The 12536-nt window shown below is 45.0% G+C and overlaps 1 protein-coding gene across 1 annotated transcript in view; it reads right to left on the bottom strand.

Annotated features, from left to right (window-relative positions):
- CDH2 (cadherin 2) overlaps positions 1-8584 on the bottom strand; it is a 433410-nt gene extending 424826 nt beyond the window's left edge. Inside the window, exon 1 of the mRNA XM_075353329.1 lies at positions 7989-8584. Coding sequence (XP_075209444.1) covers positions 7989-8063 — 75 coding nt within the window. The 5' untranslated portion in view covers positions 8064-8584. The remainder of the gene's footprint in view (positions 1-7988) is intronic.
- Positions 8585-12536: the final 3952 nt, after the last annotated feature.

The following is a 12536-nucleotide window of genomic DNA, read 5'->3' as shown; positions in this document are numbered from 1 at the left end:
ACAAAATATTTTACACTGATGGAAAAAGGGAACCACCCACCTGAAAAAAGCTCTTTATACTCTAGTAAAATCTCAGGCATAAATGTAGCTACACATTGTCCTGCCTGAGACGGAGTGATACCCAAGCTTATTGTTGAAGTCTAGAAGATGTTCCTGCTTTTGGAAAACACCTAATTCCATTCCTGCCTCCAAAAACCAGCTTGGAGTAGGGGCGGCTGAAGGCCCTATTAGACAGGAAAAATCTTAACGATGTCGAATGACGATGAGTTGTTATTGTGCATACAACCTCATTATTACACAAGCAAATGTTCACTCGAAAGATTGTTGTTCCGGTCGGTGGAAAGTCACTAGTCATTCATAAAAGCATGTGTTACACATTGAAGATCGGATCAAAATCTTAGCCCTTTGGGTGGTTTTTATGTGAATTGTGGGTAAGTGTATTGTAATGGTGGTAGCAACTTATTACCCAGTGAAATGTTATGCTGACATATAACTGGAGATGAGCAGACCTGTGGAAGTTCGGGTTCTGCTAGTCCAGATGAACTTTTTGAAAGTTCGGTTTTGGACCTGGACTTGAGCTGATCTTCATTTGAAGCCACTAATTGGGCAGTTCGGGTCTCCGCCCACATACAGCCAGCCATAAATAGATCACTTCCAGGGATGGGAGGACGGATTTTTTTCCATTTTTGGGGTGCACACTACATCCGATGTTGCTGTTGTTACACCTAGTATGAGCCGATCAACCACTACAAGCAGCTCACACTGGGCCGAGCTCCAAGCTTACCCGAGCACAGCGATGCTCGCAGGAGCGGTTTGCATTCATAAGGCACCCGATCTTTGTTTTCTTGAAAAAATCTGGGTTCGTACCGAACACCGAACTTCAGGTTCACTCATCTCTAGTGATACTTTTAAGCAAGTTGGAAGATCTGGTTTCTTGGGAATTAAACAATATCACACACTGCAAATATCGTTCTGTTTCGAAAGATATTGTGAATTTCCGTGCACTTTTTTCCCTCTCTAATAAGGATTGGCTTAAGGCATTCACTAATTCTTGATCTTCTAGTTCTTATGTCAATAAGTTAGCCAGATGTAGCTGCAGGTGACCAACTTTTGTGTGATCTGACCACAAGAACAAGGCTGGGCTTCTGTGCCACTAATAATGTCACATCTAATCACTTCTCATTTTTAGGCCACATTCACATGTTCAGTATTTGGTCAGTATTTTACATCAGTACTTATAAGCCAAAGCCAGGAGTGAGTGAAAAATGCAGAAGTGGTTCCATGTTTCTGTGCCGCCCCCACGTCAGCAGCAGTGACTCGAGGGGCGTCCGGACCCAAGGATCGTGCGGCCACTCAAATGAAGGGGATATTTACAGGGGATGATGTTTCTACAGTTCGTGACGCCACCCGTGGTGTGTGGTAAGGTGGAGTACTACCGCTGCAGTTGGGAGTACCCGGAGGCGATGGAGTGAGCAGCTAGGTGTTTAACCCCTCCATGGGTAGGGCGGAATGCCCCGGGACTCGGTGATAGTGACAGGGATGTGCCGTAAGGGTCACTTGCGTACTCACAGTCCATAAAGCTGACACCGACAACTTAGTAAACCAAAGTTCTGGACACCGCTGCCGCTGAGGGGAACACGTTTGGGTCCTGCTCCTGCTGGTGTTGCCTGATGATCTGTGACCTTTCCCTTGGCACCTTGTTCTCTTCTTAGTTGTCCCCTATAGCTTGAAACTAGTCGGGTCCCGCTCCCCAGTGTGGCTAACTGAGGGAGCTTGCTCTCAGGGTTCACGCTTGGGATTTCCTTGACCGTTTTAGTGGAAAGTCCTATCCCTCTCGTTGCGCTAGTACCCCGATTTTGGAGCGGGTGGAGAGCGGATCTTGAAGGCTCCGTTCTCATCGGGTGAATTGTCAGGTTGCCTGAAGCTACTCCCTGACCTAGGATCCACGTACCCCGTTGTGCCTTGGTCCCAGCTCGGTGATGGTACAAACCGCCGGCTGTCCTCCACAACAATACCGTGCCCCTTGTCATGATCCCATGCGACCGGGGGTCCTGCTCCTACTAGGCCCAGACCATCATCTGCTACCTAGTACTTCCAATGAACCCAGCTCCTGACCTCCTCTCTCCTTCACTTCCAACACTACACTGGCCTACTCCTGACACTCCTGACCTCCCCTTTACCAACCCCCCAAGTGGGCGACCCTATTCCACTCAGGCCGTCCACTGGTGTGTCTGGTGGGTGTGGTGTAGAATTTTCCTAGGATTTTGATTAGCTGGTTTTGGCAACACCATTGGTTGGGGACCCCTAACCAAGGAGGAGGTGGGTATTGCACAGAAGGGCAGATTACACAATACCCTGTGACGACCTGATAGGCCAGGGCGTCACATTTCTATTATACTATTCCTCTGTTCCACTCCGGCTTACAAATACTGACCAAATCCTGACCGTGTGAACAAGGCCCTTAATTGGATTGAAAGGAAAGGGTGCACGCAGGTTTTGGTTAAAAGTGACTTATTATTGCAACCCAACAGAGAAAAATAAGGTTTTAGAGGCGGTTTTCCTATACTACCCACAAGCACACAAGCCATTAGCAGCCAGTCAGCTCTGCTCACTGATGTACTCAATATTATAGACTTATTTCCCTTATCTCTATGTGTTAGCCATCTAGATGGATAGACAGCTAACACAGCTCTCAATTTAGTTGATTTGATCTGTCACATATCCAGTCATGAATGGTCGGCATATAATACCTTCCTCCTAGGAGGGAATAATGGTTGATTGCTGACGTATCCGCATTGATCAGCGGATAGACTACAAAGTTGGACAATCTCGAAAGTGGAAAAGGAGATTACAAAAGTATTTAGAACATTTCTAAATGTTACAAGACAGTATACATATTTAATAAAATGAATTTAGACAACAAAAAGAGATACATTGCTGCATCCATCTTCAAATGCACTCAGATGTTTTGCAAAAAAATAACAAGTGAACAAAGCCTAAGGCGATGAGAAGAGAATCTGTCCGGGGAGAGCAACTTCTCTTTAAATATTGCTCTGTCCTGCCTGGAAATGGAGTATCAAAAGACGGATGCTATAAACCAATTACGTATGATGTTAGCACATGGTATGTGGGTACCGAAAGATCCTGCAGTGTTGTCTGCGGATCAGCACCAGTGCTGGCGGGGTACGCCGACATCTATAAGGCAGAAGTTGTTACCCCTGACAGATGCATGAAATATGGCACAACGAGGCTTTACTTAAAATGATTGGGCTCTGAGCGCTGGAGTATCCAACATGCATTGTGTCCCTTTGGCAGGTACAGGAGAAACCACTGATTTATATAGAAAAATTATCCCTAATAAACTTCACTGTAAAGACCTCAATACAAGAAATTATAGGTTTTATTTTTTGTGTGTGTTTTTGTTAGTAATGATAACTGCCAAGAAACCTCTGTGCACAGAATGACCAATACTCCATATGGATCAATAATCCCATTCTGTGCTGCCGCTTTCGTCTCTGCCATCTGCTACTGAGGAAAGAAATGCTTGTCTCCCCAAATCCTATCTTCTCCGTTAAGCAAAGTAAGATACCTCCTTCCTTTACAAAAGTACAACCGGCAAATTGGAAAAGATGATGATTTACCTGATACTTATGGCACTGGAGGGTTAGGTCTCCGTTTTACTGCAGTGGTTTAATCAATATGGCCTATGGTCTGAAGTAGCAGTATAATACTGCCCTTATGATTTGGTCAAAAAATGAGCACATAATATAAGTATTATCCATTATATTCTCTCCCTCCAGATCAGGCAGAGAGATGCCTGATGGCTCGTAGCTTATCTGAGCCAGGAACCAAGTCTGTTCATATCAGGGGAGTCATATTGACTCCTAAATAGGACTCATTCTGCACTGCTTGCCCTGTTTATTCTTCATAATAAGGTACTGCTTCACTTCTATACTACACACACACACATATATATATATATATATATATATAATGTGTGTGTGTGTGTTTGTGTGTATTTACATATGCTACACACACACACATATATATATATATATATATATATGTATATATATATATATACATATTCTACACAAACATATATATATAATATATATTATATATATATATGTGTACATATACATATATATATATATATATATATATATATATACACACATTCATATTCTATTCATATATACATATTCTATTCTACACTCACCTATATATATATATATATATATATATATATATATATATATATACATGTATACATATTCTATTCTGCACACACACACAAATATATACGTATATATATATATATATATATATACATATATATATATATATATATATAAAAAAAAATATACAGTATATGTGTGTATGTACATCCAATGATAGATGGATCGATAGATAAATACATATATATATTTGTTTGCCACTGCTGCATTATGCTTTACTGCCTCATACCGAGTGTACTTATATACTTTTTATATTTGTTATTTATTTTCTTTTTATATATTTATTTATTTACTGTACATTTATTTTTTATTTATTCATCACAAAAAGAGAAATTAGACATAATAATAAAATTTGAACACAAAAAAAAAGTCCACAATATATTTTCATTAACCTCAGGCTAATATAGAGACTGATCCAAGTCAAATAGTAAAATATATAACTTTAAGAGCAAACGCTGTATGATTTATTGGGTCCCTGACGATAAAACGAGATTTACAGCATTTATTTAGGAAATGCGCTGTAATAAAAAACCTTAATAAAAATGTATAGTATATACCTGAAAGCAAAGAGTTACATGACACATGCCAATATGAACTGGAGCAAAACCACTAAGGGGAAATGAGATTCCAGGGCTGTAACATTACTGATGCCCCCGATACTGATGAAACACAAGTCTATTTCCTGTTTGCCGTCTACAAATGTTAAACTTCCCAGCATAAGAGCTTATCTAAAATCTCCCCACAAGCTGTCACCTTCTCACATTAAATCCCCAGAAATAAAATGTCACATGCTCAGGAGTGCACGTCCTTTCTTATTGAAGACAAACAGACAGTATTCCTTATCGGACACAAACTAATTCTTGGGCAGGAAAATGTAATTAAAGTAAAAAATGGTGAATGTTGGTTATTGAAGTCTAAGCCTTTTTACGTCTCTGCTGAATATGTCACTCGATAGGGGAAAGGACAATTATTTGGAGTGTACGAGAAAGAAAAAACCCAACTAAGAAGGATTGAATTAGCCAGATGTCCACATTTAGCCACAGTGAGGCCTGAGGCCTAGGAACGTGGCCAGCCTCAGACCAGGGGGCAGGGTGTGGGGTGAAAAATCAACACTTGTCTAGTCTTTGGGGACCTGGACGATAGCTCCCGAGTGATTTCGGATAATTACTGAGAATATGGATGGGGCTAATGTGGCTTTTGGGGATGTAATGTTCCATAAACCAAGGAACAATTCATGGAGCAGATTGTAGAGCACAGGACGCTGAACACATTCATCATGCTGCTGCTGCAGTCAGGAGTAAAGAAGTTTCTTTCCTTCTCATGTGGGAATCGCTGGGGTTAGTGGGTTTGCAGAATGACTTCTCGGTGAGGAATATGTGGTTGGAGTGGCTGGTTTAATTCACTTCTCGTTTGGGGACCAGTGTGCACCTCCAATGAGAAGAACAGGGCTGGCCGCTGAATTATGGTCTTCTCCTTGGAGAGACGGCGGCGACTTTAGTGACTTTTCCTATCATTCTCATTTTGCAGAAACCCAGCGAGGAGAGAGCATAAAAGCAGGAAGCCAGTCAGCACATTATGGCTTATAGACTGTAAAACCTGGAGGCAGACTGTAAGTAATCCCCACGGCTCGGTTGGCTCCAGTTTAAACACCATGGACAGTACTCAGCACAGAAGCCAGAGCTCAACTGAGCGCTGAAAACAAAAGCAAAATGAGGCAGAGGAGTGACAGGAGCAGAAGGGAAGATGAAGGCAGGACAGATGGAAAGGAATGACTACAGAATAAAACCAGAAGACGGGAAAATGTCTGCGGCAGATATATGGCGCTAACATAAATAAGGCTTATTATAGGCATTACTAAATAATCGAGCCGGAGATGGGAGGGGGGGGGACGTAGACACCACTCCCACCATCTTATTGTCACCATGTAAAATCACACAAAGAAATGCTAAACATGCCCGCCACACAAAGAGCCAGTCACTTAGCCCCAAGACCTCCGCCCCAGAGAAATGGGAAAGGCCACCTCCATCATGGGAACTTCTCTGCATAATACACCTTATGTACAGAGGAACATAGGCAAGGAAGGCGGCGAGGAGTCACATAGGGACTGGGGCTGTCTCCTGCTCATTGTAAATAGTATTAAGCAATGATGATCTGCACCATCTGTGCTGCAGTTGCCAACAGCCCTCGTTTTAACCCCTTTTTTCATGCGTTTAAGGAAAGGTACCAGCTTGACCTTCTTTTCTACACTCGGTAGGTGCCCATCAAGGATGCTAATAAAGTAGCTGCAGGCACATGTATCCCCGGGGGGCAGCTAAAACAGATTGTGTTGTAATCCTTTCAATCGCCATGGTGACACACAGACACTTCTGGTGTTTGGTTACCCCATGGGTTTACAGGTGGTAGCCTTATACATGGGGGGCACACATGTGGTGGGCACAGTGAAGTGTACAAGTGTCATGTAAATTGTGAGGGCAGTACAGGGATGGATGTAAATCTTGTGTGGAATAAGTAAAGCAGGCTGAGACTGGCAGGAAACATAATACCCGGTGTCATATTCACCCCAGACTTCCTCTGTGCTGTATATAGTACATGTCCTATTATCCAGCGCCCTCCACATGGGAAATAAGAATGGACAGCCCCGGCTGATCCACAGCCATTCACCAGATAATAGGGTGACAAGTGCTGGCCCTGCACCACGACCCAACCACTGACTGCAGGCAGGTGCATGGGGGGCGCAAGCCAGCAGCAAGGGGACACAGACCCCAAGAGGCCTACAGGACCGAGCAGTAATGGAAGCACCAACCAGGGCAGGGGCATCACCCAGAAACAGGCTGGGACCACAGTGCCCTTCACAGCAATGCACAGAGCCAGGGGGAGCAATAGAGAATGTATGGGGAGATGTGCTGGTGGGTATGGAGTACACAGGGACATGTATACAACTAGTCCGAAGAACATGTATACAGCAACTCCGAGGGACGTGTATACAGCATGTAATAGTGACATATATACAGCAAGTCCAAGTGACATGTATACAGCAAGTAATAGTGGCATTTAGTGATCTGTATATAGCACACAGTGTATATCATGTAGCAGTAACCTGTATATAGTGTATATCATTTTTATGTAGTGATGTATGCATCCGCAGTACATGGTATACACCCCATATACACACAGTATACACACAGTATAGAAAGTATACATACTGTATACAGACAATATACAGATAGTATACAGAGTATACAGCCAGTATACACACAGTATACCGACAGTATGTACAGTATACACAGTATACATACAGTATACACACACTATACATACAGTATACACACAGTATACATACAGTATACATACAGTATACACACAGTATACATACAGTATACACACATTTTACACACAATCTGCATACAGTATATATAGTATACACAGTATACAGACAGTATAAACAGTATACACACAGTATACAGCGTACACACAGTATACATGCAGTATATACAATCTACACACAGTATACACTCAGTATACAGCCAGTATTCACACAGTATAAAGACAGTATACACCCAGTATGCACAGTATACACCCACTATACACAGAGTATACACCCAGTATATTCAGAATACACCCAATATACACAAAGTATACAGTTTATACAGTATACACCCAGTATACACAGAGTATACACACAGTATACAGACAGCATGTACAGTATGCCCCAGTCCACCAGTGCTGAGGATGGGCAGCCCGCCTTACCTGGTGCAGCAGCAGGGCCGCCAGGATGCGCAGGGTCGGCAGCAGGACGCGCACTCCGGGCTGTCTCCGGCACATGGTGTAGTGAGCACAGGGGTGATGATGGCTACAGATGCACAATAATACAAGTGTCCCAGATCTATGCCTGGCACAGGGAAGCGATGGCGGCGGGGCTGATCCGTGCACCCCGTGCCCAGCACACACACTGGGTGATTTCCAGAGAATCCTGCAGTTGCCACCCTCCCCCCGGGAGGAGTCCCCGGGCTGCACTACGGTGATAGCAGCCGCCGTCCGCTCTACACTGGAGATGCTCCTCCGATTGTCCACGGCAGATAACGGACAGCAGGGCGGCAGGATCCGGCAGAGGCTGCACTTGTGCTGTGATGGCAGCCCGGGCTCAGTCCTCAGTGCACGGCCGAGGTGGCTCTCCCGCTAGAGCATCACACGGAGCAGCTCCCCTCAGTCTCCTCCGCCTCCTGCTCCTCACACACTGATAACAATACAAGGCGCTGGCTGCAGGAGTCCCGGGCGGCTGCTGCTGCTGCTGCTGGCGGCTCCTCCTCCCTGTCACCGTCTCCTCACACAAGTACGGTCCTCCTCACATAGTAATGGTCCTCCTCACATAGTAATGGTCCTCCTCACATAGTAATGGTCCTCCTCACATAGTAATGGTCCTCCTCACGTGATATTGGTCCTCCTCACATAGTAATGGTTCTCCTCAAATGATATTGGTCCTCCTCACATAGTAATGGTCCTCCTCACATAGTAATGGTCCTCCTCACATGATATTGGTCCTCCTCATATAGTAATGGTCCTCCTCAAATGATATTGGCCCTCCTCACATAGTAATGGTTCTCCTCAAATGATATTGGTCCTCCTCACATGATATTGGTCATCACATAGTTATGGTCCTCCAGTCCTCACATGATATTCATCCTCCACACATGATATTGGTCCTCCTCACATAGTAATGGTCCTCCTCACATGATATTGGTCCTCCTCACATGATATTAGTCCTCCTCACATGATATTTGTCCTCCTCACATGATATTGGTCCTCCTCACATGATATTTGTCCTACTAACATGATATTGGTCCTTCTCACAAAAAAATTGTTCTCACATGATATTCTATTCATATGAAATTAATAGTCACATGATATTGGTCCTCTTCACATGATATTGGTCCTCTTCACATGATATTGGTCCTCCTCACATGATATTTGTCCTCCTCACACGATATTGGTCCTCCTCACGATATTGGTCCTTTTCACATGATATTGGCCCTCCTCACATGATATTTGTCCTCCTCACATGATATTGGCCCTCCTCACATGATATTGGTCCTCACATGATATTTGTCCTCCTCACATGATATTGGCCCTCCTCACATGATATTTGTCCTCCTCACATGATATTGGCCCTCCTCACATGATATTGGTCCTCACATGATATTTGTCCTCCTCACATGATATTGGCCCTCCTCACATGATATTGGCCCTCCTCACATGATATTGGTCCTCACATGATATTGGCCCTCCTCACATGATATTGGCCCTCCTCACATGATATTGGCCCTCCTCACATGATATTGGTCCTCACATGATATTGGCCCTCCTCACATGATATTTGTCTATTTGTCCTCCTCACATAGTAATTGTCCTCTTCACTACAGATGAGCAAACTTCAAAAAGTTCACAAATCTCAAATTTAGCATGAGCCTTACCCATTCATATTCGGATTACCAAACACTTTTCTCAAAATCGGCAAAATTTGGCCTTTGTTTGGTAACTCTGCTCTCCTTCTACCTTATTATGACTTTGGGGAGGATAGTGGTGCTGTATGATGAGTGGGGGGCCCTTGATGAGGGGAGGAGATGAGGAGAGGTTAGAGGAGCGGTAGACTGCTTTTTTGTTTCTTAACTTAATATGTGGATTTCAGCAGCCAACAACGGCATAGAAGCCATCCACAACGCTCAGACACAACGGCTTGTGTCACTGGCTGCCTAAGGCTACTTTCACACTTGCGTTGGACGGCTTCCGTTGCTATGCGCAGCCTTGATGAATTACGGTAACCGTTGCAGGAAACCGTTATATGCCTCATAGACTTCTATTAGCTACGGATAGCAACGGATGGTCTTGCATTGCATCCGCCCCGCGGCGCATCAGTTGTTTTGACGCTGACCGTCAGTGACCGTCAGGCGGATGGAACGCTGCATGTAGCATTTTTCTGCACTTCAAAAAAACGCAACCTGCAGGATTCCGTCGGCGTCCGTTGTTTTTATAATGGACGCCTATGGTGGCGGATTCCGTTAGAATCCGTCATTTGACGGATTTCGTTAAATCATCAGTCTTTACCCAACTGCGCATGCTCAGATGTGTAAAGTCAAGGAAAAAAAACCTATAACGGATTGCGTTATTTTGTACGATCCGTAGTATCCGTTGTGCCACTATATGCAATGCATCTGTTGCATCCGTCACACAACGCAATGCTACGGATCCCGTCCAACGCAAGTGTGAAACTAGCCTCAGACACATGACTCCCTGCATATAACAAGGCCGTTTTGAGAGTGCTACAGCTTAGAGACAGTGCTGCTGCCTATATATCACTATATACCTAGAGATAAATACTAATTGATAACTCTGTGCTCATGGCATAGATAGAAATATCAGCATATAAATACTGATTGATAATTGCTCCTGCGACAAATACACCATGTTCCAAATTATTATGCAAATTGGATTTAAGTGTCTTAGCGATTATTTATTTATTTTTTTTCAATGAAACTCATTGATGGTATTGTGTCTCTCAGGGTTCTTTGGATCACTGAAATCATTCTCAGATTCCTGTGATGATTAGTTTGCCAGGTGAGCCCAATAAATGGAAAACTGGATTTTCCACAATATTAAGCAGGCCACAGTTTTCAAGTAACATTGGGAAAAAAAGGATCTCTCTGCTGCTGAAAACCATCAAAGAGTGCAATACCTTGGACAAGGGATGAAAACATTAGATATTTCACGAAAACTTAAGTGTAATCATCGTATTGTGAAGAGATTTGTGGCTGATTCAAAGCACATACGTGTTCATGCAGCACCCTGGGATATGCTTCCCCAGTGATCTGCAGGATCCTAAGGCTTTCTGGAACACCCTCTGCTGACAACCCACACCTCACACACAGGTAGGGGCACATTCCCTGAGACCTGGGCGCAGCATGTAGAGGGTTAACAGTGATCAGATGTGAGAACCAATCCCTTAGCTGTTAGCCTGGGAAAGGCGTGTGGCTTGTGGGAAGCAACAGGTGTTGCTAGGCAGAGTTGGCAGAGAGGAAAAACCACAGTTGAAAGGAGGCAGAGAGTGAGACGGGTGTGAGGATTGTGAGGAGACCCCCAAAAGGCGACTAGGAGGTAGTAGCCTGAGGGTAGACGGATCCCAGGCACTACGCACGAGGTGGTACTGGACCCCAGAGTAGACGACAGCTGCAGGCGGTCTGCTGATCCAGCCATGTGTGGTGACTTCCAGGGTACCACACCACCCATAGGCTCAGGGACACAGCCTCATATATAGGACCCGGGAGAGGGCACAGAGAAGTAGCCTACCCCACAAGGGACCGCGAGGCCTGTCATACTGGGCCCGGAAAACAAAGGAGCGGGAGCGCTGCAGGTCACCAACAGCTTCAGGCAAGGGGACCATCAGCTCTGCATGTGCACGGAGGGCTCAACTGGGATTCACGTCAGCACTGGGACAAAGGAAAGTCGGTTGACCAGCCGTACCAAGCTGCACTTGCAACATCTAGTGAGTAAATTACCAGTTAATCTGCAAGAACTGTGTTGTGTCTATTACTGGTGCACCACAAGGCGCAGCACACCTACATGGGACTTACGCCCCTACTGGCGGAGGGTGCAAACACACTTGCTGCTATACCATCTGTCCCTAAAACCACAGCAGCGGCAGGACATCTTATTACCGCAACCGCAACCCGCCAGTGGCGTCACAAGTGACATACAAAATAACCCTGTTACCGAGCGCCCCCAGGTAACGGAACCAGGCACGGCCACCTGTGACAGTGATCCCCATTATCCACCACCCGGAACCGAGTATCCCAAGGGCCTGGGGTGTGGCAGCGCTCTACAAAGTGGCGTCACGAACAGGATGCAAACTAGGCCCAGCAACCTTGGGTGCAGTGTGCCTTAAACCCTTTAAAATTGTATATAGACTTTTGTCGCCATTTTGCCTCAGTAAAAACTACTGCACCAGCAAAGTTTGAAAAAGTGTGCAGGAAACCTGGCTCCGCCCCCCCCACAGGGAATCTGCAGAGAAGCCAAACACCGAACAGTAGCCTGACTTCAGGAGCTCCTGAGCCGCTCGGGATCCCCATAGAGAAGGTTGCTGAAATTAACCAAGGGGGAGTAAAATGGAAGCGCAAGAGAATGGTGACGCTGCCGGACCGAGTCGGAGCGCAAACGCTGCGGCGGTGGCACCGATCCTGCCGCTCATGCTACCCTACCTCCCAGGCGCGACCTGGATGCCCCAGTACAATGGCAAATCGGATACCT

This window comes from Anomaloglossus baeobatrachus, chromosome 6 (genome assembly GCF_048569485.1).
Source record: "Anomaloglossus baeobatrachus isolate aAnoBae1 chromosome 6, aAnoBae1.hap1, whole genome shotgun sequence".
Classification (NCBI taxonomy): domain Eukaryota; kingdom Metazoa; phylum Chordata; class Amphibia; order Anura; family Aromobatidae; genus Anomaloglossus; species Anomaloglossus baeobatrachus.
Note: the sequence above shows the minus strand (reverse complement) of the source record. Positions and strands in the feature narration are given on the sequence as shown.